Source organism: Mus musculus, chromosome X (genome assembly GCF_000001635.26).
Source record: "Mus musculus strain C57BL/6J chromosome X, GRCm38.p6 C57BL/6J".
Classification (NCBI taxonomy): domain Eukaryota; kingdom Metazoa; phylum Chordata; class Mammalia; order Rodentia; family Muridae; genus Mus; species Mus musculus.
In genome coordinates, this window is record NC_000086.7 from 7,006,383 (window position 1) to 7,033,803 (window position 27,421).

The 27,421-nt window shown below is 39.5% G+C and overlaps 1 protein-coding gene across 2 annotated transcripts in view; it reads right to left on the reverse strand.

The window, feature by feature from the left end:
* The window catches only part of Ccnb3 (cyclin B3), a 61,984-nt gene that overhangs the window by 26,731 nt on the left and 7,832 nt on the right, over window positions 1–27,421 (reverse strand). For both annotated transcript variants that reach the window (XM_017318448.1, NM_183015.3), the window contains 5 exons: window positions 24,409–24,542; window positions 19,221–19,310; window positions 13,640–13,752; window positions 3,436–3,754; window positions 630–3,338 (listed from right to left, as the gene is read on the reverse strand). In XM_017318448.1, coding sequence (XP_017173937.1) covers window positions 630–3,338; window positions 3,436–3,754; window positions 13,640–13,752; window positions 19,221–19,310; window positions 24,409–24,504 — 3,327 coding nt within the window. In that variant the 5' untranslated portion in view covers window positions 24,505–24,542. The remainder of the gene's footprint in view (window positions 1–629; window positions 3,339–3,435; window positions 3,755–13,639; window positions 13,753–19,220; window positions 19,311–24,408; window positions 24,543–27,421) is intronic.

The window sequence follows — 27,421 nt, forward strand, 5'->3', positions numbered from 1 at the left end:
CTCAGGGTATGAAAAATGAGAAATGGGAGATTATGCATCACTTCTCATTAAATAAAATAAGAAGGTAGCTAAAAAATTATCATCTCTTCCTGAGTTGAAGCTCCTTCCACAACACTGGATAAATTGCTTAGTTGTTTAAGAAGCATATAAAAAGAACACTTTTGAGGTTTTGGAGTTATGGCTCAGTGGCTAACCTGCTGCTTTTGCAGATAACTTAATTTCAGTCCCCAGCACCCATTTTGGGCAGCTCACTCCTGACTATAACTCTAGCTCCAGGGATTTTTCAATGCCTCTGGCTTATATGGATACCTAAACTAGCATGCACAGACACAGACATGGGCAGACAGGCAGGCAGGCAGGCAGGCAGGCAGACAGTCAAATAGGCACACACTTTATTAAGATATTTCTTAAACAATCTCTTTGGTAAAAGATAGCTTATCTTAAATTAGATAAATCATCTTACCTAAATTAAACAAATCCCTTTACTTATCTAATTTAGAAAGAAAGAAAGAAAGAAAGAAAGAAAGAAAGAAAGAAAGAAAGAGAGAGAGAGAGAAAGAAAGAAAGAAAGGAAGGAAGGAAGGAAGGAAGGAAGGAAGGAAGGAAGGAAGGAAGGAAGGAAGGAATACCTCAGTTTCTTTTGCACCCAGAGTTGACTTAAAGCTTTTGGAACTAGACACATATGGGTTGGAGTTCTCGACAGGATTGAATGCCTTTGAACTTGGCATGATAGCACTGGAATTGTCTGTTCTGGATTCAAAAGCATTGCTGGACATATTAGGGCTATTCTTATTTTCAAAGACAAGGAATGATTTGAAAAATTCCTCTTCATCAACAATTTTAGTCTCTTCAAAATTCTGTAGATCTGTAAAGGACAACTGGTCTGCAGCAATGAGTCCCTGACTCAGTGCTAATACTCTCTCATACAGGGTATCTATGTTGTACTCTTCATCAGTTAATACCATTCTGGCTATTTCACCCATCTCAGTGTCAGGCTTATGATCAAAGGATAAAGAGTCCATGGGGTTTGCCTTTTTATTGCTGGAATTCTCTTCCAAGGCCAATAGTTCCTTTGGGGTAACATCTGTTTTAGTGCTAGGTTTCTCCTGCAGAGTAGATTCGTCAGCTGTAGAGTTCTCCACCAATGCCAATACTTCCCTCAAGAGAGTCTCTACGTTATTAGATGGATTCTCCTGAAACGCTAAGGCCACCCTCTTCAGACTGGGATTCTTCATTAAAACAAGTAGCTCCTTCAGAACAGTCACCAGCTCAGCTCTGTGCTTCTCCTGTGAAGATAAGGACTCCTTCAAAGTTGCCGCTTCATTGATGCTGGTCTCTTCCAAGGACAAGGATTTCTCAGCATGAGCTTCCCTGGCAGCAGTGTAATTCCCGCTAAAAGAATCCTTAGTAGACTCATCTTCTGTGACCAACATCTTCATGAGGGCAACCATATTCTCAGTGCTGAGTTCTTCTAAAATGTTTAGAGGTTCCTCCAAGTCTTCTGAGGCCACCAAGGCTTCTAAGGTCTCCAAGGCTTCTGGGGCCTCCAAGGCTTCTGAGGCCTCCAAGGCCTCCTTCGTAGTGTCAGAATGGTTCTGAATATGAGGTGACTGATGACTAAGAGGCTCATCAACATCACTACTGGTATTCTCATTCAATATTTTTATTAAGAGGAATTCCTGTTCCAGAGCAACAGTCCTCTCTTGGCTTAATTCTTCAGTAGAGGAGCATCTGTCCTTACAAAATAGCTTTCTTAAAAAGGACTCTTCTTCGGAAACACTGTCCTGGGAGTCAAACATTTTTTTGTGGGAGTCATTTTTTCTATCAACCTGCTCTTGAAAGTCCAAAGACTTATGGAATTTCAATGTATCTTCATCAGCAGAACTGAAAGGAGAAAATAGGTCCTGCGAGAAGAAGTTCTTGTCATCATTTGAAGCCACCGATTCCTTCCTATGTGCTCTTTCTTGACTGGTGGTCTTCTGTGAGGCAAATGGCATTGAGTGGGATAGTTTTTGTGAAATTAAGCAATTTTCATTTGGTGGCAATGGATTCTGAAGGAACTCAGGTATAGGTTCCTTCCTATGTGATCCAGGCTTTATAGAAAACAAATTTCTGTCTTCATCTGTCATTTCCTGCCACTCTGACTGTGCTTGCTGTAAGGTTATTGTGTGAGTAGTACTCTTTCTTTTCAGTAAAGATGTATTTTGTTCCCTAAAGGATGGAGGCTCCTTAGTCAGTGACTTTGCTTCTGAAGTGACTGTTGGTAATACTAGTGGGTTTCTCAAATGGAACCCTGTCTCTTTAGTAATAGCCTGCTGCATCTCTAACTTTAAAGGCGTATGGGTGGAGGCTGGCTCCTCCCTGCTGAGCTGTTTCTTAAAAGCTGAATCTAACCAACACTGTGAGTCCTCCTCCATGTTATGCTTTGGTGAGACATGCTGCTTCTTCTGTTTGGACAATTCCCCAGGACTGATATGCTTCTTTGGCAGTGCAGATGGCCACTGGGAAGGGGGATCTTTCTCAGTGGTAGACATCTTAAAGAACAATGGCTTGCGAATGACTGTTTCTTGTACTGCAGAGTTACTGAAGAAACGTCTTCTTTTAGGGAGCTGCTGCTGCTTCCTTAAAGGTGAGGGCTTCTTCAGGCAAGGGGCCTCGCCCATGTTATGCTGCTTCTCCAAAACTGTAGCTACTGGAAAATGTAACATCTTCTCCTCAGTGGTAGGATTTGGCAGAGCCAGGGATTTTTTCACAGTGGACACCTCCATTTGAGGGCTATGCTTGTCTGGCAGTACAGATGGCCCATGGAAATGGGAATCTTTCTTCTTAGTAGTTGACTTCTTAGAGGACATTGGCTCATTTTCATAGGTGACTGGATGAACTCTTAGTGGCCTCAAATTAGTGCCTTTTCCCTGAGGGTCAGGATTATTTTTAGAAGAGGATGGCTTCTTTGTATGGGTTGCTTCATTGGCACTATGTTTCCCTTTAAAAGTAACTGGCTCTGTTAAAGTAGCATCTTTGTTATTTGTATTCTCTTGTAACACCTGTGGCTTCTTCAAGATGCTTGCATCTTCTTGAGTATTATATTTCTCTTCCAGTGATGGCTCCTGTAACAAAGACTTCATCTCAGTGGTAGGCTTTTTTTTCCTGAAATGTGGCTTTTTGACTGGTGGCTTCTCTTTAGTAGTCACCACATTTGATACTAATGATATCTTCTTGAATGAACTCTTCTCCTGAATCACAGGTTTCTCTTCTTGAACAACATGTTTATTCTTTAACCATAATGGGCTTGAGGTGAGCGTCACCTTCCTAATAACAGACTTCTTCAAATCAGTCATCTGTGGATGGAAATAATTAACAAAATTTTAGCCATTCATAAACAGTAGCTTCTGGTGAAGCTAAAAGCAGGTACCTCTTATTCCCTAAGGCTATTACCTCCTCAATGATGGTTGGATCTTCAGGTTTATCCTTCTTTTTAGAAGTCATCAGTTCTGTATCAAACTCATTGTAATCTTCAGTCTCCACCAGCAAGGTTAGTGGCTTCTCCATTAGAAGTGTCTCCTGATGAAATGCACAACTCTTTAATGTCTTCCTCATAAGGCATGTCTCTTTAGTAGCAGGCTCCTCATTTAAAACTAATGTCTTTTGAAAGACAGATGGTTCCTCAGTAGTTAGTGTTTTAGGCTTGTTGGGTATATCCAGAATAAACTCTTTCTCCATGTTTGACAGTGAAGTAACATGCCCCATCTTAGAACTGTAAATAAAACAAAGTCAGGGTAAGAAAAATGTAACTCCTAGTCCTCACCCACCATTTCATTCTGTTGCTACATTAACTAAAATCAAAGGAAAGAGCTTCAACCCCAAAACATTGCAAAGGGTTAAAAAAAGATATGTCATACCAAATCAAGTTAGTACCACACAGTATAGTTTCTATTCTTACATCCTTACAGTTTGTACTTTTCCCATGAAATCCATGTTATAATTTCTTACATATAGTTTATTTCCATTATTTATATAGTGTTCCTACTATAATACTTATCTGGATGCATTATCTGCATATGCATTGATCGCTCTCACTAGAACTAGTTATTTATCTTTGTCTATCAGCACCATGCCTCTGATAAAGTGCAGGTTAAAATTATTACTGTTTAAGAGATGAAAATAATTAGAGATGAAGGCTGGTGTTTAATATTGATGGTATCTAACAAGATTCTCTGTAACAAGAAGTATTCAGAAGTTTGACTTCTCTTTATTTTTAATTTGACTTTTATTCTTCAAATGATTTGATTATACCACAATGATTACGCAGTAATCATGAGATTCTATTCAAACCACCATTCTGAACACAAGGGATAAATGCCTCTAAAGACTACATAGCATATGATTCAATCCACATAAAATATACAGGATGCTACGGTATAGGTCAACAGTTCTCAAATTGTGGATTGTGACCCCTTGGGGGTTGAACAATATTTTTCCAGAGTTCACCTAAGACATGGATATTTACATTATGATTCATAACAGTAGCAAAATTATAGTTATGAAGTAGCAACAAAAATAATTTTATGGTTAATATATTACATGAGGGAAATATATTAAAGAGTTGCAGCATTAGGGAGGCTGAGAACTACTGGTATAGGAAGAGCTGGAAATTAAATATCTAGATAAAGCTTGTTTTGAAAGTGTTAACATTTTTATTTATTTTTTATTTTTTTATAATTGGGTATTTTATTTATTTGTGTTTCAAATGTAATCCCCTTTCCCATTTTCCCCTCCAGAACCCCCTATCCCATCCTCCCGCCCCCTGCTTCTATGAGGGTATTCCCCCACCCACTCACACACTCCTGCCTCCCTTGAATTTCACTACACTGGAGCATCAAGCCTTCCCAGGACCAAGTGCCTTTCCTTCCATTGATGCCTGACAAGGCCATCCTCCGACACATATGTGGCTGGAACCATGGGGACAGTTAGTTGGTGGTTTAGTTCCTGGGAGCTCTGGGGCCTCTGGTTGGTTGATATTGTTGTTCTTCCTGAAGGGGTTGCAAACCCCTTCAGCTTATTCAGCCCTTTCTCTAACTCCTCCATTGGAGACCTCATGCCTACTCCAGTTGTTGGCTATAAGCATCCACCTCTGTATTTGCCAAGCTTTATCTAGATAAAGCTTGTTTTGAAAGTGTTAACATTTTTAAAGTTACACAGTGGCAATAGCGCTAGAAAAATTTAAACCACTGTATTGTAAAAGATAACAATTTAAATATAGTGCCTTATTAAGATTCTGCTCAACAAAACACCTTCCCAGAACTTCCTGATGAGTACATTTACAATTCATCTCCAGGTCTTCAGATAGTCTATGTATAATAAGAACATACATTGCCTGGAGCTAGCCTGTCAACATTCAAATCCTGTGCCCTCATTTAGGAACTAGGTAACCTCAGGCAAATTAACTCAGTGCTTTGAGTTCCCTACCTATAAAATGAGGATAAAAGTAATAGCTCCTTAATAAGTTTGTTGTGAATATTTGACAAAATAATATGCTTAATGACACTTAAAGGAATGTTAAAAACAGTTAAATGGCAATAAATTATATAATCTAGATAAAATGAACAAATTTGTAGAAAGTCACAAACTATCAATGCTTATTAAAGAAGATAATAGAAAATTAATTAGACATAGCATAGGAAGGAGCTGAGTTACCAGCTGGAAACCTGACCACAAAGAATTCAGGCTCAGATAGCTGCACCAGTGAAGTCTACCAAAAAGTTACAACGAGATTAAAACCAGCTCCTCCTAACCTCTTTAAGAAAGGTGGAAACAGTTTCCAACTCATATTTTAAGAACAGCTGTATTATGATTTCAAAAGAACAATAGTATTACGGGACAATAAAACTAAAAATCATACCTCTTATGTAAAAAAATGTAAAACTCCCCAACAAAATACTAGAATAACAAATGCAGAAATGCATTTTACAGGATCATCCACCATAATTAAGTTGATGCCCTAGTAGTGCAAAGTTATTTTAACATCCAAAATTCAAGTATTATATCATACTAACAGAACAAAAATGGTGTGATTATCAATAGATCCATACAAATCACTTGACAAAATTCAATACTCTTTCATAATTAAAACCACTCAGCAAACTATAAATAAAAATGAGATTCCTAGGCTGGCAAGATGGCTAAGCAGGAAAAGCTGCTCGCTATTTGGCCTGATGACTTGAGCTCCATCCCTAGGTTGAACATATAAATACATAAACTAAATACATAAACGCATACACAAATGTGAAAAAAATAAAGGATAGAACATACTAATTGGAATCAATAAGTTGTGAGTGTGTGTGTTTGTGTGTGTGTGTGTGTGTGTGTGTGTGCGCGCGCGTGCGCACGTGCATTCATGTACATGTGTGCACATCTAGACAAATGGACAGGCAGTCCAATGGAAAGATAGGCAGACAACAGACAGATCAAAAGATAGCAGATAGACAGACAGACAATAGATGGATAGACAGACTGATGAAAAGATAAACAGACACCAGACAGACTAAAAGATGACAGATGGACAGACAGATGAGCAGACAACAGATATACAGACCAATGAACAGACAACGCAAAGACAGACTGAAAGACGGCAGAAAGATGAACAGATGACACACTGATGGACAGAGAAACAGACAACAATCAGACTGAAAGATGACAGACAGACAGATGAACAGACTGACTGACAGACAACACAGGCAGACAGACAGACAGGTGGACAAAAAACAGAAAGACTGAAAGATGACAACTGGACACATACAAAGATGAACAGACAACAGACAGACTGAAAGATGGCAGACAGAAAGATGGACAACAGACTAACAGATGACAGACATGCAGACAGATGGACAGAGAGACTGAAAGATAATAGACATACAGACATGTGTACAGATAACAGATTGATAGACAACAGACAGACTGACAGACAACATAGACAGAGAGATGGACAGATGAACAGACAGACTGATGGACAGTCAACAAGCAGACTGAAAGATGACAACTGGATAGACAAAAAGATGGACAACAGGCAGACTAACTGACAACAGATAGACACACAGACAGATGAACAGACTGAAAGATAACAGACATACATACAGACTGACAGACAACAGACAGACAAGAGATTGACTGACTGACAGACTGACAGACAACAGACAGACTGACAGATGACAGACTGATAGATGACAGACTGACAGAATGACTGACAGACTGACTGACTGACAACAGACATACAGACTGACAGACAGACTGACAGACAACAGACAGACAGACTGACTGACAGACAGACTGGCAGACACAGACAGACTGATCAACAGATAGACCGACAGACCGACAGACAGACAGACTGACAGACAACAGACTGACAGACGACTGACTGACAGACTGATAGCCAGACTGACAGACAGACAGCTGATAAACAGACAGACTGACTGACAGACAGCCAGACAGACCGACAACAGACAGACTGACAGACAACAGATAAACTGACTGACATCCAGACTGACAGACAGACAGACAGACAGACTGACAGACAGACTGACAGACAGACTGATGGACTGCCAGACAACAGACAGACAGACTGACAGACAGACAACAGACAGACAGACAACAGACAGACTGACAGACAGACTGATGGACTGCCAGACAACAGACAGACAGACTGACTAACAGACAGACAGACAACAGACAGACTGACAGACTGATAGACAACAGACCAACTGACAGACCGACAGATAGACTGACGACAGACAGACTGACAGACAGCAGACAGACTGACTGACAGACAACAGACAGACAGACCAACTGATAGACAGACAAACAGACTGACAGACTGATAGACAGACTGAAAGACAACAGACAGACAGACTGACTAACAGACAGACTGACAGACAACAGACAGACTGACTGACTGACATCCAGACTGACAGACAGCCAGACAGACTGACTGACAGACAGCCAGACAGACCGACAACAGACAGACTGACAGACAACAGACAAACTGACTGACATCCAGACTGACAGACAGCCAGACAGACAGACTGACAGACAGACTGACAGACAGACTGATGGACTGCCAGACAACAGACAGACAGACTGACAGACAGACAGACAACAGACAGACTGACAGACAGACTGATGGACTGCCAGACAACAGACAGACAGACTGACTAACAGACAGACAGACAACAGACAGACTGACAGACTGATAGACAACAGACCAACTGACAGACCGACAGATAGACTGACGACAGACAGACTGACAGACAGCAGACAGACTGACTGACTGACAGACAACAAACAGACAGACAGACCAACTGACAGACAAACAGACTGACAGACTGATAGACAGACTGACAGACAACAGACAGACTGACTGACTGACATCCAGACTGACAGACAGCCAGACAGACCGACTGACAGACAGACTGATGGACTGACAGATAACAGACAGACAGACTGACTAACAGACAGACAACAGACAGACTGACAGACTGATAGACAACAGACCAACTGACAGACAGACAAACAGACTGACAAACAGACTGACAGACAACAGACAGACAGACTGACTAACAGACAGACTGACTAACAGACAGACTGACTAACAGACTGACAGACAGACTAATAGACAACAGACCAACTGACAGACCGACAGATAGACTGATGACAGACAGACTGACAGACAGCAGACAGACTGACTGACTGACAGACAGACTGATGGACTGACAGATAACAGACAGACTGACTGACTAACAGACAGACAGACAACAGACAGACTGACAGACTGATAGACAACAGACCAACTGACAGACCGACAGATAGACTGACGACAGACAGACAGACAGCAGACAGACTGACTGACTGACAGACAACAAACAGACAGACAGACCAACTGACAGGCAGACAAACAGACTGACAGACTGATAGACAGACTGACAGACAACAGACAGACAGACTGACTAACAAACTGACAGACAACAGACAGACTGACAGACAGACTAATAGACAACAGACCAACTGACAGACCGACAGACCGACGACAGACAGACTGACAGACAACAGACAGACTGACTGACTGACAGACAACAAACAGACAGACAGACCAACTGACAAACAGACTGACAGACTGATAGACAAACTGACAGACAACAGACTGACAGACAACAGACAGACTGACAGACCGACAGACAGACCGACAGACAGACCGACAGACAAGCAGACTGACAGACAAGCAGACAGACAGACAGATATAAAGACAGACAGACAGACAGACAGATAAAAAGACCATGAATTCTAAAAGAAGTGGTTGGGAGAATACATGAGAAGCTTGATTGGGGTGAAGGGCTAGCAAAGATGCTAATATAGTGTATTCATGTATGAGATCCTCAAATACAAATACATCTGAAGAAGAAATCAGATTCATGAATCTGGTATAAAAGACATCTACAAACCCCTAAAGTTAAAATCCTAGTTAATAGTGACATAATAATGCTTTTCTATCTAACATTAGCAAAAAGACAAGAATGACAAACTTTGGGTGCTTCTACATTTTACCAACATTCTAGTAAGGCGGTTAGGTAATAAATAAAGGCATCCCTGTTAGAAAGGAATAATCAAAATTATTTATAGTATCATATACAATTATATATGGTAAAATATATAAATATATTTATATCATATAGATATAGATATATTTATATCATATAGATTTAGATAATACTAAGGAATCCACACAAAAAAGTTATAACTAATAGATAAGTTAAGCAAGATATCAGGAAAAACTAGATGCCCACATGCAGAATAAAAATAGACCTTTATCTATCACACTGCACAAAAATTATACTCAAGTTCACCAAAGACCTCAATTTGAAACAAAAAAAACTTAAAAACTGCTAAAAGAAACATGAACTATACCTTATAAGATATAGAATTAGAAAACTACTTTCTGAATAGGACCATATTTGCTCAGGGATTAAAGTCAACAATTGACAATTGGGACTTCATAAAATGTAAGGCTTCTGCACAGCTAAGGAAACAATCAACCAAGAAAAGATAAGGCTCACAGAGTAGAAGAAACTCTTTGCCAGCTACACATTTAAAAAGGATTAATATACAGAATACATAAAGAACTAAAAACAAAATCAGAAAAATTGGGTTATGGATCAAAATGAAGGGTTCTCAACTGAAGAAATAAAATGGGAGGTGATGAGGGAAAAGTATAGAGGGTCAGGAATTTGAAAGGAGGAGAGTAGTAGTGGGAGAGGGAGAACTGGGGGTAAACATTAGAAAGTCCCAGATGCCAGGGACCGGAGTGGTTCCCAGGACATCACAGGGAGGACATTACCTAAAATACCCAACAAAGAGGAGATAGAATATGTAGAGACCATATCTGGTGGATAGGCCCTCAGTTAAGAGATGGGGCTACCCACCCATCTCAAAAATATTAACACAGAATTCCTCCTGTCTAAAGGAAATGCAGTGACAAAGAATGGAGCAGAGACTGAAGCAAAGGCCATCCAGAAACTGCCCCACCTAGGGATCCATCCCATCTGCTGACAACAAACCCAGACACTATTGCTGATGCCAAGAAGTGCTTACTGACAGGAGCATGATATAACTGTCCCCTGAGAGGCTCTGCCAGAGCTTGACCAATACAGATGTGGATGCATGCAGCCAAACATCGGACTGAGCATGGGACCCCAACAGAGGAGTTAAGGCAAGGACTGAAGGAGCTGAAGGGGTTTGCAACCCCATAGGAAGAACAACAATATCAACCAACCAGACCCCTCCCCCAAAAGCTCCCAGGGACTAAGCCATAAACCAAAGAGTACACATGGGCATGGCTCCAGGCATATGTAGCAAAGGACTGCCTTATTGGGCATCAATGGGAGGGGAGGCCCTTGGTCCTGTGGAGGCTTGATGCCCCAGGGTAGGGAAATACTAGGGTGCTGATGAAGGAGTAGGTGGGCTGGGTGGCTGAGGGAGCACCCTCATAGAGGCAGGGGAAGCAGGAGAGGATAGGAGGTTTGGGGAGGAGAAACTGAGAAGGGGGAATAACATTTGAAATGTCAATAAATGAAATAATCAATAAAAATAAATGAAAATAAATAATTTGCTAAGAAATATCTCTAAAAGTATTCATCATCTGTGGCAATTAGGGAAATACAAACTAAAACAACACAGAGATTTCATCTCACTCTAGTCAGAAAAGCTAAGATAAATAATAACATTTGATCATAAATGCTGGCTGTGGAGAAAGAGGAACCCTCATTCATTATTGGTGGGAATGTACACTAGAGCAGCCAATCTAGAAATCAGTATGGAGAAACCTCTAAAAGCTAAAAATAAATGCACCATATGAACCAGCTGTATACTCCTTTGACCACAGGCCTGGAAATCCTGCTCCATAGATCTTTCTCAGTTATGTTCATTGTTACTCTATTCAAAATAGGGCAGAAATATAAAAAAAAAAACCTCAATATCCTTCAACAGATGAATGAATAATGAAAAATGTGGTACATATACATGACAGAATACTATCCAGCTATAAAGAAAAGACTAAAACCATAAGATTTGCAGAAAAATGGACCAAACTAGAAAATATTGTTTTGATTAAGGTATCTCAGACCTATAACAAAAATGCTGCATGTTTTCTATCATCTGTGCTTCATAGCTCCAAATTATCAGATAATAATCAGATATACAACCTGCAATAACCACAGAAAAGTGAAAGAAGACCATTGGTGGTTGAGGACAGAGGGAGACTATCAGGATACAGGTGATATGAAGGGGAAATGGACAAAATAGGGAGAGATCTAAGGAGATCAATACAGAAGGCAAAGAGGGAGGAAGAGAGACAAATACCATTAAGGGTATTTCCAAAAAGCCTTAAGGAATCATACTATTTTATATTTGCCACAAACCACAAACCACAAACCACACACCACACACCATATATATATATATATATATATATATATATGGAGGGAGAGAGAGACAGAGAGAGAGAGAGTTATGTCACTTGGGGCTGATACTGTTCTCCCCTCTGTACAAGAGCATTAGACTATCTAGCAGACGATAAATCAGGTATGAGAAACCTCCTTTTAAATTGTTGGTTAGGGGAGTCCAATAGACTCCCAAAACAATATAGGCTACTGCTGTTACACTTGGCTGCCACCCAGAGGCTGAAGACACCACACATCTAGGGCACAAGATTTGAAGGATTCAGGCTACATCTGGCCTCAAAGTATAATTCCTAACTGCATTCTAAAACTTCTTCTTATACCTACAGGTTAGTGTAATTCTCACCTTCATCAAAGAAGCTTCACTTTATAGCAGCAGGTGGAGAGCATTAGAGAAAACCATAAATGGTCAAGATGCAGAAAGCAAATGATCACGGGGTATCTATACCCAGTTGCTATATCTATGACACAGTAATTAATTACAATAAAGAGAAGCCCTTAAAGAAGAGGAGAGAAACGAAAGGTAATGAAATACATGTAACATGAAAGCAGAAAGGGAGACTAAGTTGGTTAGGGAAAGAAGGAACCAGCATGAAAGACACATGGGGAAGAAAGGAGGGTAATGGGTGAGGCTGATGAATTTTATAACAAAACATAGCTACACAGAGGCATGAAGATGCCACAGAAATCTCATTACTTTGTATGTTAGCTTAAAAATCAAATTTAAAAACACCCTAGCACATCTGAAGATTTAGAAGAGAGAAAGAACAAATAATTCTGAAAGGAAGGAGTCAACACTTTTTCTGTAAAGTAACAGACCATAAATATATACCAGGCATGGTGGCCCACACTTGCAATCCCACTGTATGGGAGGCTGAGGCAGGAGGATCATGAGTTCAAGGCCAATGTGTGTTACATATTAAAAAAGAGTCTCAAAGAAAATCTAAAACGAACAAAAAACAGGAAAAAAAAACAAAAAAAACATGATTTCATGATAATCAACCCTGTGCTAGCAATGTAAATATAACAACATACATTGTGTAAAGCCATGAGTGTAGCTGTTATATGTTTAATAAAATTTTATTGCTAGCCAAACTAAGGAGGACTAAGAAGAAAAAGACCTCAGTAGTTTTTAAGTCTTCTAGTAAATGCTTTCCTAGGGGTAAATTTGTTTTCTAACCTACTTATATAACCTCTAATAACTGGAAGGGGCATGTTGGAGGTACAAGGAGATAATTGCCCTCTAGTAGCAAGAGGAATATGTTTCTCCAAAAGAATCTAATTAGATAAGGACCTTCTGTGTTATCAGCCAGCTGCTGAGAGTTCATGAAAACTTAGGTTGACTCCATGTTCTCCCTCAGAGATCAGCAGAGATAGGGGTTCAATTACATATATGATCTCATCCAATTATGCAAAGATGATAGCATTTTCAATATGCACAAACACACACAACTCATAGAAAAAGAAAGCGAGAAGATAGGACTGGAACTCCAGCAACCACAGGTGGTCTTCCATTAGTGTTCAAAGGTAATGTGGCAGTCACCACTGCACCTCACTAAAATTATTTTTAATGGAGACAAAGATGATGGCATAGTCTCTCCTTTATCATATGACACAATGCCTGCTGAGTCTTCTCTTACCTTTTTATTTTTTTCTGAGTAACTTCACCAACTCCCTTCTTTGTCCTTTTGGAAACATGGCTTTTAAGCTCTATATTGTCTTCCTTTGACTGGACACATTGACTATGAGATGCCTACAAGCAAACAAAAAGGAAAACAGTAAATTAAGAGAACCACATATTATTTAATACATGGTTCTTATAAGAAAGCTATGACATGTTCCCAATCCTAGTCAGTTTATGAGGATGTTCCCAGAAGTCACAATTTAAAATTTTCATAATGTATGGCACTAGGCCCATCCACCACAGTGGGAACTACACCAAGCAATCTGTATGATAATACTAATACATATCAACAAAATAGCAGCCATAAGTGTTCCCAAGGGATGTAGGATACAGTTCTGATTTCCATGCCAGGGATACTGACTCATGAATAACTGACAAGATAGTTTGTCTTCTATTCTGACTTAAAATGTACAGAGTAAGCAGGAAACATGACAAAATCTACTGTCAAATTTTGCTAAGAACAACTAGCTACTCAGGGTAGAACTCTACCATAAATCTCTCTCTTTTACCTTCTCTCTTTCCCCCTGTCTTTCTACAATAAAACTCTAAAACCATAGACTCTCTCTGTTCATCAAGGCCCGCTGTGCTTGGACAATGGGATAGGCTTTCTCCTAACAAGCCTTGCCTAATCTCCCATCAGAAGGCCTTCCTACACTCTAGCCACGGACCAGATCGATCTCTCTCTCTCTCTCTCTCTCTCTCTCTCTCTCTGGTTTCTGGAGACAGGGTTTCTCTGTATAGCCCTGGCTATCTTGGAACTCACTTTGTAAACCAGGTTGGCCTTGAACTCAGAAATCTGCTTGCCTCTGCCTCCCGACTGCTGGGGTTAAAGGCATTCGCCTGCTTGGGAACCTCTCTCCCTCTGCCCTCTTCCCGTATTCCAGGGGCCGAGAATGTCAACCTGGTGCCCCTGGTACCAGGGGCTGCCCCTTGTTCACACCCCGCCATGTGAGGTCAGTGGCTTCACACAGCTAGATGCCCACCCGGGGCCGAGTGGAAAGCGTCTGGCACTCCTCCCACGTCCACCTGCCCACTGCACAGGAACTCTTGCAGGACACGAGCTCTCTCCCTTCCCACCCACCCCCCCTTTCCCCTATACCCACACCCGACAACCCAATACCAAATTCACTGGCATCTTTGTTTTGAGTTTCTTAGCTTCTTAAACTGTGACTAATGAATTACTAATGTTGGGGCTGGAGAGAGATGGATCAATGAGTTAAAATACTCACTGCTCTTTTAGAGCACCTGGGTTAGATTCCCAGTACCAACACGGCAGCTCATAACTGCCTGTAATTCCAGTTCCAGGGTATATAACAACCTCCCTTTTCTGGCCTCTACAGATACCATGAAAGAGAAATACCTATACACATAAAAATAAATAACATTTAAACATCATATTATTTGTATACACGATTCATAGTTCCTTGTAGCAGTCCAAATGCACAAAAATAACTTCCCCCATTCCACATGCTCCTGTCAGAGATTCTATATGAGAAGTACCAAGGGAAGTTACACGATGACTTTTCTTCTGCTTTGAGTATCTACTGTATTTCAGTCAAGTTCCTAGATACATTATTTAACAGAATAGGAAATAAACGAAAAATTACAGGTATAAGATATATATGTATGCATACATATATATGAAATTATCCAAAATTAACACATATGTTATAATCTGCAGAAAAAGAGATTATATTAACAGGGATCCAAAGTGGACAACTTTGCTTATACAACCATTTTCCATGGGGTCAAACATGATCTGGCAGAGGTATTTTAACAGGCACAAAAATACTTTACAGTAAAAAAACCAGGCTTTGGCCAGATGTGGTGGGGCATGCCTTTAATCCCAGCACTCAGGAGGCAGAGGCAGGTGGATTTCTGAGTTCGAGGCCAGCCTGGTCTACAAAGTGAGTTCAAGGACAGCCAGGGCTATACAGAGAAACCCTGTCTCGAAAAACAAAAAACAAAACAAACAAACCAAAAAAACCAAAAACCAGGCTTTACTGTAGTCTAAATGAAGTAGACTTTAAAACCTATGCTGGTTCTCATCTGTCAAGTAGAAATGCTTGTAGTATCTATTCTTTGGGATTTTACCAAGAGTGCATGGGCTTATACAAGAAAAATTCCTTAGACTACTTACTAAAGGCATCATAACCACTCATTAGGTATCAATTATCATTTTCTAAGACAGTGACTCCTTTTGGCCTGCTTTTTACATTAAATTACCAACATTCTATTATTTCTGGTTTTCCTAATACCTTAACCTTATTCAAAGTTAAGTGACTCTTTTTGGCATACCTTGACAGTGAACTAATGAATTCTAGTTGTTAGGTCTAAAACATGTCCCTAAAACTCCTAGGTATGAATCATTTGTCTCTGCTGGCTACTGCTACTCACCACATTTGATTCCAAATTTTAAAGTCCACCTCTTCAGCTTCAGTTTTTCTCCTCTACCTCCTCAACCCACTTGTCTCTCCCCACCTACTTAGTATCTTCCCAGAGCTACCTGCTCTCTCTCTTGCTTGCTCAACAAGAATCTTATTGCCATCCCACAGAAGGGTTGTTATCAGGTAAACAAAAACCTAAACTCAGCATTCCTCAGAAATCTTGTGAGACAGATCACTGTTTGTCAGGAAAAGCCATTACTTCCATTGTGCTCCCCAATGGTCAACTACTGGGGCAATGGGCATCTAATTCCTGATTAATACAAGCATTATGTAACACATCAAAGTTTCCATGCTAAATCCCAGGATTTCCTTGACTGTACCTCTCTATTCATCACTACTTGTCCCCACAAAACTGACAAGGTTCCCTGCTACCTGCTAATTTCCATTTTGTGGCCCTAAGAGACAGTCTGGAAGTGTGGTTCCCCAAATAAAGTATCTTTCTGCTTATGGAGTGATTTAACTTGGTAGTTTCACTGTGCCTTCACATACATATGGTGCCCAAACCTAGGAAAGACACTTGGGCACTGAAGTCCAGTCCTACTACAACCAAACCAAACTGCCAACTTGGTCCTTCTGGCATCAATTGCCTCTGCTTGCTTTTGCCACCCACTACATTCGGCTTCAAAATGTGCTGTCTCTTCAGCTTGAGCAGCTCTACCTGCTCAACCTACTTGTCTCTCTTCACCTACTCAGTATCCTCTCAAAACTGCCTGCTCCCTCCCTCTCCCTCTCTCTCTTTTTTCCCTCTCTCTCTCTTTCTCACTAACTCAACAAGTCTTCCTGGAATGCCATGTAGCCTCCCTATACCCTTTCTGGTACCCCACCACATGGACAAGGGCTATCTTGTGAAGCAGGTTTCTGTTTGTCAGGAAAAGGAATGCCTGTTCACATGATCATGGGTTTCTCTCTCACAAATCTCAGTCCCTTGCAAATAACCTCAGATTGAGACTTTGTCTTATGGCCTTATCTTTTGCCACGTCACCTTCCTTTATGTCTCCACTCTTATGATATTGCCATCCTTCTTCTGGTGGGTCTCCTATTTGCAAGTCCTTTCCTGAGTCTATCCTACCTCCTCTTGGCTTTCCTTCTGAGATTTAATTGATACCATTTCTTCAAAGGTGTCTTCCTTTCTCCCTCTAACTAACAGGGGGCTCTTCCCATTCAGAATTAGACTTCTCTTGCTTGCCTGCCTTCTCAAGTTCCTCTCCCTCTTCAGACTCAGAGATACCATTAAGTGCTGCTGCCTTATTTTTTACTGTAAATATGATGGGGCCTTAATACAAGTTTGATTATTAGTCTCAATGGCAAGAAAATGGCACATTCAATTACTAAATTCTCATGGATTGTGATCATTTCTGCCAAGCACAAGAAAATGATGTGAACTATCTATCTCTAAGTCTTCTTTGCTCCTCCCTCTCCTCCCTCCTTCTGATCATTAGGTTCTATCCAACAGAGATCAAAATCTCTGTAGGTATAGATAACAGTAGAAAATTGTTACATGCTGTTTTACTGTACTGAAAAGCTGGCTCTTAGGGTGGGATTTTGTCTGCATACTTTAGACCCAAGCATGTTTGTCTCCAAGGCCGGCCTCTGACTCTATGACAGGAACAACAACAACAGGACAGCCCGGAGTGTGGGGAACACCATATTCTTGGAAATAGCTAAAAAATAAACTATTCCCAACAGAGGTTACTATTACTTTTCTAATGGTATTTAAATTTAATCAGGAGAAATTTACTAACTTATAACTAACTTAAAAAGTTACTAACTTATTATAAACTGCTAAAGCTATTCAAGACATAAAGTTAATGGTCAGTTACCTTATACATGATCAAATTCTTTAATCTGCTCAAAACCATGTTTGTAGTCATGCTAAGTATCATTGTAATTTGTTTACAAGCTTGGAGGGAGAAACAAATTTTTATCTCCCATTATATATTCTTCTCTATATATTGTCAAAGTTAAGCCTGAAGCAAATAAGTGTAAGCAAGTTATCAATAATTTTAAAGTTCATTTAATATAGATGATGGCCCTCAACCCCCTCAGAGATCTGCTGAATATGGCATGGAAGGTATTTAATGAAGGGGAGGAGCAGGAAAGGCCACAAAATCTTCCCACAGTAGGCAGAAATACCTGCTTCTGGCTGCAGCCCTAAATCCATTTCCAAGAAGAACAGGACTCTACCTAAGACCTGCTTCAAGTGTGGCAATACCAGTCACTGGATGAAGAACTGTGCCTCACCTCACCTGCCACCAGGACCCTGCCCAAACTGTGGACAGGCAGGATGCTGGAGATACAACTATCTTTTGCCTAACCAAGGTAGGTCAGTACTGCAAGATCCTCCTCCACAGGAAAATTTCTTAGGTTTTCTGGGCCTAGTAACTAAAGACCAATGATGCTGTGGGACCTTAGCTCCCAACAAAACCATCATGATTACCATGAAGGAACCTAAGGTGACTGTCCAGTTAGTGAGCAAGACCTTCATTTTTAGTTGATATTGAGGTCACTTGGTCGATACTTCTGCTTATTCCAGTAAATTTTATCCTTCTCAAATCTCTGTGATGGGGGTTAATTGTTAGCCCCACCAGCCTAGGGCTATAGGTCCTCTCTTCTCTAGTTTGATGCACACAAGAGGTAGTTTTGATTGTCACTATGACTAGGCTAATTATAGAATTTAAATCCTGGGAGACAGAAGTAATGGGTGAGGTTAATCCTACAGAAAAGAAAAACAGTCTTCCCCAAAACTCCCACAGCGCTTGAATTATAATTATCCTATCATAATTCATTTCCAAAGCCTAGGGAGCCATTTCTGGATTTTGGGTAAATATAGTCTCCCATCATTTTTTTAGTTATTTAAAATTCCATAGTCACTGTTTACTGGTTCCAGAGAACACATAAATTGACCCAAGTGGTTCATACCAGTAAAAAGAGCCTCTATTTTATGATATTGTGTCACTGATTCCAAATAAATTCTGCTGTCAGCATTCCGAGAGAGTCAAGGTCTGCTGGTAAACTGGAAAGATCCCTCAAGGCAAAGAACATCTAAGGGTTCTGTAAAACTACAGAAAAGAACAGGGTTAGCATACTCACATTAGTTACATCTTCAAACACTGATCTCCTCTTTACTGCGCCTTGAGTTGAAGATGAAGATGAAGATGCTGCATGGTTACTCTTTCCAATCTATAAAATATAAGAATCAGATGAACATGGACAATTATAAATAGCCCCTTTATGAACTTTGGGTCACATTCAGGGTGTGGATAGACTCTACCATGTCCAAGTAACTGGGATATGTATAATAAAGCCTATGAACTACAGTAAAAAGCTTTAGTATTCAGAGATCTTTAACAGTCAATGAAGAATATAGTCATTGATAATAGGGACATGAAGAGATTACATGGTCTTCAGTAAAAAATTTCAAAATGAGTAAGTTTGGTGAAACTGATTTATTCTCTTCTTCTCCTAGTTATGGTTATACTATCCAGGATTAACTATCATCATAAGGAGTAGTGAGTCTTTCTATAGAAATACCTCCAACTAAGTTAGTTAAAAAGCACAAGTAATTAAGTCTTTCTTATACTAAGTGAACTTTAATACATATTCAATAGGGACAAACCTAGGTACTAGTCCAGATTCAGCTCAATTTTTTTTAAAAATATTGACCTTGGAAGAGTCACTTAACGTATGAGACTCTAATTTTCTCATCAGTAAAATTGGAATGATAACCTACCTTACAGAGTCTTTATGGATTACAAAAGAAAATATACTTTTAAAAGTGTTTTATTGTAATTGCACTAAAGATTGGACCCAGAGTCTTGCATAGCCTAAGCAATGTTTCTACTATAGAATATATATTTTTTCAATCTATATAAATTTTAAATGCAAAAAAGTACTTTAAAGCTATGTAGTACTGAATACTTGTAAACATCACATGAAAAAAATTATTTTAAGAAAATAGTTAATACAGATTATCTCTAATGTTATTTGATATGTGAGACTCATGGCAGAGAAAATAAGTGATCAAGGAAAAAATGAAACCATATAGGAAGCAACGAAGTTTTTCTTTCTTGGTACTATACATGCCTTAACCTACTCCCACATGACTAAGACTATCTCTATGAAGTTGGAAGTTAGGAGAAATCACTCTTGTGGCATTTTTCTATCTTTTAACAGTTACTATTTGGTGAATATCTATCTATTAATTATCAGATTTCTCTTTTCCAATTCTAAGAACAAACTCTGCCTTATCTATATAAGAAAGTTCATACAATTATTAAACAGAACACTTGGATATGACACTAGTTTTGTGCTAACTACATCATTAACAGTATATGACACAGTAAATGCTCCAAAACTTGGAGAATGTATCATGATGTAATACACCATTCCAAAAAAAGGAGCAATTCTAAGAATTATTTCCCATTCTATTTCAGCTTTAAAAACCCTATTCATTTTTATCTTATAAATAATAAGCAATAAATAATCCTAATAGAAATAATTAGCAAATGATAAAACATCACTTTTCTTCTAAATAGGCTAAAAAATAAACACTTAGTCTTCTAATTCTCACTTGGTATTACTGTTAAAATAATCTCCTCAATTTCAAATTAACAGTAGAAACAGGACTTAATAAAACTTATATTATCACCCATGGAAGGAGTTACAGAGACAAAGTTTGGAGCTGAGACCAAAGGTTGGACCATCTAGAGACTGCCATATCCAGGGATCCATCCCATAACTAGCTTCCAAACGATGACACCATTGCATACACTAGCAAGCGTTTGTTGCAAGGACCGTGATATAGCTGTCTCTTGTGAGACTAGGCTGGGGCCTAGCAAACATAGAAGTGGATGCTCACAGTCAACTATTGGATGGATCACAGGGCCCCCAATGGAGGAGCTAGAGAAAGTACCCAAGGAGCTAAAGGGATCTGCAACCCTGTAGGTGCAACATTATGAACTAACTAGTACCCTAGAGCTCTTGACTCTAGCTGCATATGTATCAAAAAGATGGCCTAGTCGGCCATCACTGGAAAGAGAGGCCCATTGTACAGGCAAACTTTATATGCCCCAGTACAGGGGAACGCCAGGGCCAAAAAATGGGAATGGGTGGGTAGGGGAGTGGGGGGGAGGTTGTGGGGGACTTTTGGGATAGCATTGGAAATGTAATTGAGGAAAATACGTAATAATAAAAAAAACTTATATTTACAAAATATGTCCAAAATAAGGTTGAACTGGAAAACCAATAGCCATGAAAGTAAACTTACAATATCGTAACTACAGTCAGAACATTTGATATAAACAAAAGCTCAATTAAGGTATGAAATCTTTCTTGATAAATTTGGATGGGAAAATGTCTCATTCCCTCCATGAAAATCATTTTACTACAACAAAGTAAAAAATAATTGAAAATGTTTATTGAAGCCGGGCGTGGTGGCTCACGCCTTTAATCCCAGCACTTGGGAGGCAGAGGCAGGAGGATTTCTGAGTTCGAGGCCAGCCTGGTCTACAAAGTGAGTTCCAGGACAGCCAGGGCTATGCAGAGAAACCCTGTCTCGAAAAACAAAACAAAACAAAACAAAACAAAACAAAACCCAAAAAAACAAACAAAAAAAGAAAATGTTTATCGGCACATAAAAAAGTCTGCAGTGCTAGAGATTGAACACAGGACCTTGGACCTGATAGGCAAGCGCCTCTGCCACTAAGCTACATGTCCAGCACTATCAAAAAATTATATTGGCCCAATGCTCTCTCCTTCAGGAAATTCTCCCTGATGATGATTCATAAGTGTTAATATAACTATTGTTAAAATATATTTGGTAATGAACATAGAATATTCCAGGATGAAAAGGTCAATCAGTGTTAAACTACTCCAAAGTCAAATCAGGCAAGTTTAAGTGCACCGATACATTCTTAAAATCTAATACTGGTTAAGTAACCTATAGCTAACATGTTTGGGACTAGAAGTTTCTTGGATTTCACCTTCTACTCATTTGAAGTATTTATATATACATAATTAAATATCATCAGGATGGGACCCAGGATTTTTTCTTTTTAATTATTCTTTTTGAAAGATGTATTTTTACTATTTTTAATTATGTGTATGTATTATCTATGTTTTGGTCTGTGGATATGATTGCAGGCATGGGAATCCCCCTGGAACTGGAGTTAAGGTACTTGTGAACTTCTCAATGTAGGTGCTGGAAATTTAACCTAGATTCTCTGGAAAAGCAGTAGAGTCCACTTCCAGGAGAAAGACAGGGCATCAAGTGGAGGGATGGGGATGGCATCCCACAGTAAAAAACTCTGACCCAGAATTGTTCCTGTCTGAAAGAACTGAAGAAACAAAAATGGAAGAGTCTGAGGGAAAGGAGGCTCCAAGGCCTGACACTATTACTGATGTTATAGTGTGCTCACAGACATGCCTGTCCTCTGAGAAGCCCAACAAGCAGCTGAAAGAGTCAGACACAGATACTTACACCCAACCAATGGACAGAAGCCGGGGGGGGGGGTGCTGTTGTTGATTAGGGAAAGGCTGGAAGAGGCTTAGGAGGAGGGTGACTCCATATGAAGACCAGCAGTCTCAACTAACATGAACCCCAGAGACCTCTCAAACAATGAGCCACCAAGAAGGCAGCATATACAGCATATACACATATACAGCAGAGGACTGCCTGGTCTGGCCTCAGTGAGAGAAGATGCACCTAACTAACCCTCAAGAGACTTGAGGCCCCAGGGAGTGAGGAGGGGGAGGGGTGAGGACATCCTCTTGGAGACAGGGAGGAGGAGGAATGAAATGAGGAAATAGCAGAGGGTGGACCTGGAGGTGGATAATGACTGGACTCTATAAAAAGATTAAAGATAAGTATTATTTAAAAAAAACCTAAGCAATTTTTCCAGCACCAAAATGTATTTTAACAATGAGCATGTGTGTGCACATGTAAATGTGGGTACCCACAGAAGCCAGAAGAGGGCTTCAGATACCCTGGAGCTGGAGCTACAAGCTGTTGTAACCAGCCAGATATGGGTGCTGGGAATTGAACTCCAATCCTCACTAAGAGCAACAAAAGGTCTTAACCACCAACCCATCTGTCCAGCCTTTCTTTTAAAAACGAATTTCACTTGGGCATATTCACTGTTCAAAGCAATGGGCTTCATATTGATATTTTGTTCAACTATATCAAATACTTTGATAGATTTACTCATCCATTACCCTCCCCACCCTTACTGCCAAAATTCCTTTTGTATTATATATATATATATATATATATATATATATATATATATATATAATAAAATCATAGTCTGAACGCAATTTTATATAATTTTATAACTTTAGTGGCCTGGAACTGTTTTATTATGTTGTATATATGCATGTATGTTTACATGTGTAGGTTATATGTATGCAAGTATATGCATGTGATAATGTATACCTGTGTATATGGAAGCCCAAGGCTGACATCAGAGATGCCCTTCTATTGTCCTCAGCTTATTCAGAGCCAGTTTCTCAGTTGAGTTGAGTCTAGAGTTTGCCTATACCTTTTGCAGTAGAATTACAGGCAAGCTGCCATGTCCACTCAGCCTTTTACACAGATGCAAGGAATTCAAACTGGTCTGCATGCTTGTACAGCAACTGCTTTAACCACTGAGCGACCTCTTTGGCTCTTAGTATGCCTGCAGTTTGACTGTAAACTCCATTACTTGAGATTAAGTATGGCATTTTCCACTTACAGAATCAGGTCAGCACTCAAAGATTTCAGAGTTTGAAATTTTTAAATATTGAACTTTCAAATTAGGGATACTCAATCTGAATACTCAGAATATGATAATATTTTCCTGACAAAACGTACTACCAAGAATGTACTACAGCCTCCTGGTAAGATACTTGGAGCTTCTAGATGAATATAAACATATAAACATGATCAATAATGAGAACTCAACATTGTTTGGCTTCGAAAATGTGAAAAATGTCCTTTACTTCATCCATATATATTTAAATACTAGTAGAATTTATAAGTGTTGCTTAAGTTACTTTGGGAAGACAAATGGGATAGAACCTAAGGCTTGCCTTATGTAAGGTAAGAGATCATCCCTGAACCAAATTTCAATTCTTAGCTCCATGTTCCAACCTGCTGGTATTCTTCAACTACAAGAGTTGCTGGAAATTCCACTTTCTCAGATTAATACAGACATCATAAAAGATTCAGAAGTACACACAAGGACTATGACATAAGGAGACCACATGAGATAATATTGAAAGAGAGGGTTGGCCTTTTAACCTTTTCAGATTGCTGCTCCTCTCTAGGTGTGATCTTGTTAGACTGAGCCTTCTCAGTCTCCAGTTTGGATCTTTTGGGTAGTAGTGGTGGTGGCATCTTTATGCAGATTCAGCAGTGTTTCCTCCAAGATAGAGCTGCAATCAGAAAGAAATATCATTCACCAGAAGTACTACAAATTTTTGTAGACACTCTTAAGAAAACTTAGTTTTTCTATCACATCTCGAAGACAATGCATACCTTAAGACTGAGTAGATGTAAATACAGAGCTTCATTCTATCACAATTAACCCTGAGAAAATGATTTAAACAGCATAGGCTTCAGCTACCTCACCTATAAAGCAGAAGTAAATATACCTGTCTTTATCTACAGAGTCTGTTAATTAGGTAAGGCATGCTACCCTCTATAGGGACTAAGGCTGTGGCCTAGTATGCACAAATTTACATAAGACTTGTGCACTAAAACCATCAAATACATAACAGTTTATATAGACTGGTTAATAGCTGGCAGACTTGATATTTTTTGAGTCCTGGTCACAAAACTTAAAACACTATAGAAAAATACAGAAGGATGATTGCATATAGCCATGTATGTATGACAGGCAAGACTGTACCCAAAGCTGGCATTCAATTAGAAAATACTATAATCTAGTTCTATATCAAAGTACCCTATCTAGATAACAAGGTAAGAAAGTGAATAGAAAGATAAGAGCAGAAGGAAATGAATTATTGAAAGTAATTTGTGATAAGAATTTAATAGTCAGCCGGGTGTGGTGGTGCACGCCTTTAATCCCAGCACTTGGGAGGCAGAGGCAGGCGGATTTCTGAGTTCAAGGCCAGCCTGGTCTACAAAGTGAGTTCCAGGACAGCCAGGGCTATACAGAGAAACCCTGTCTCGAAAAACCAAGAAAAAAAAAAGTATTTAATAGTCACTCCATCCTTTATAAGAGTTCTAGCTTTGTCAGTCACAGTAAAGGATTTTAGTTTATATCCTAGTGTTTTTTAGTTTGTGCATCATTGGTAGTTATGATATACATATATACCTTACAAGCAGCTACATTACTATTAAAAGTAATCGTTGTTTTGCTATACAAGAGATCCTTTCAACTCTGACAGAGCTGCCCTCCCAAACCCACTCACATTCAGTTTCCATTTATTTCCAGCACCAAATAAATTAAGTGAATGACTGCCCCAAACAAAATATTAACCAACATAGATTACCAAGTGCTTTCTAAAGTACTATAAAGTCCTTCTAAAAAAAAAACATTTCAAAGAATTGAAAGGTTGCAGTGTGAAGAGGCAGAGTGAGCACAGGTTTTAGAGTTTGAGCAATCAGGCATCTAGTTTCTGGTCTGGGCTGGTGCCCTGAGCAGACCTTGGGCTCGAACTCTGCAGCCAGTCCCACAACACCCAGAGGAAGCTCCACTCCCAAGCGCTCTAACACGCCCAGGACCACAGGACCACAGGATCTCAGGATCACAGGTTCTCGGGATCACAGAGACAGCTGAACTCTGAGGAGTTCTGACTCAACCAGGATCACAGGAAGGACAGGCTGCAGTCAGATATAGGAAGGACAGGTAGCACTATCGAGAACAAGATGGCAGAAGGCAAGCATAAGAACATAAGCAACAGAAACCAAGATTACTTGGCATCATCAGAACCCAACTCTCCCACCATAGCAAGTCCTGGATACACCATCACACCGGAAAAGCAAGATTCAGGTCTAAAATCACTTCTCATTATGGTGATAGAGGACATTAAGAAGTTTATAAATAACTAACTCCCTTAAAGAAATACAGGAGAACACAGATAAACAGCTAGAAGCCCTTAACGAGGAAACACAAAAATCCCTTAAAGAATTACAAAAAAACATAAACAGGTGAAGGAAATGAACAAAACCATCCAAGATCTAAAAATGGAAATAGAAACAATAAAGAAATCACAAAGGGAGACAGCCCTGGAGTTAAAAAACCTAGGAAAGAGATCAGCACTCATACATGCAAGCATCACCAACAGAATACAAGAGATAGAAGAGAGAATCTCAGGTGAAGACGATACCATAGAAAACATTGACACGCCGGGCAGTGGTGATGCACACCTTTAATTCCAGCACTTGGGAGGCAGAGGCAGGCAGATTTCTGAGTTCGAGGCTAGCCTGGTCTACAAAGTGAGTTCCAGGACAGCCAGGGCTATACAGAGAAACCCTCTCTAGAAAGAAAGAAAGAAAGAAAGAAAGAAAGAAAGAAAGAAAGAAAGAAAAGAAAAAAAGAAAGAAAGAGAACATTGACACAACAGTCAAAGAAAATGCAAAAAGCAAAAAGGTCCTAACCCAAAACATCCAGGAAATCCAGGACAAAATGAGAAGACCAAACCTAAGGATAATAGGAGTAGATGAGAATGAAGATTTTCAACTTAAAGGGCCAGTAAATAGCTTCAAAAAATTATAGAAGAAAATTTCCCTAACCTAAAGAAAGAGATTCCCATGAACATACAAGAAGCCTACAGTCCAAATAGACTGGACCAGAAAAGAAATTCCTCCCAACACATAATAATCTAAATGCATTAAACACAGAAAGAATATTAAAAGCATTAAAGTAAAAAGGTCAATGAATATATAAAGGTAGACCTATGAGAATTATACCAGACTTCTCACTAGAGACTATGAAAGCCAGATGATCTTGGGCAGATGTCATACAGACCCTAAAGAGAACACAAATGCCAGCCCAGGCTACTAGCCCAGGCAAAACTCTCAATTGCCATAGAGGGAGAAACCAAGATATTCCATGACAAAACCAAATTTACACAATATCTTTCCAAAAATCCAGCCCTTCAAAGGATAATAAAGGGAAAACTCCAACACAAGGAGGTTAACTACAGGCTAGAAAAAGCAAGAAAGTAATCTTTCAACAAACCCAAAAGAAGATAGCCACACAAACATAATCCCACCTCTAACAACAAAAATAACAGGAAGTAACAATCACTTTTCCTTAATATCTCTTAACATCAATGGACTCAAT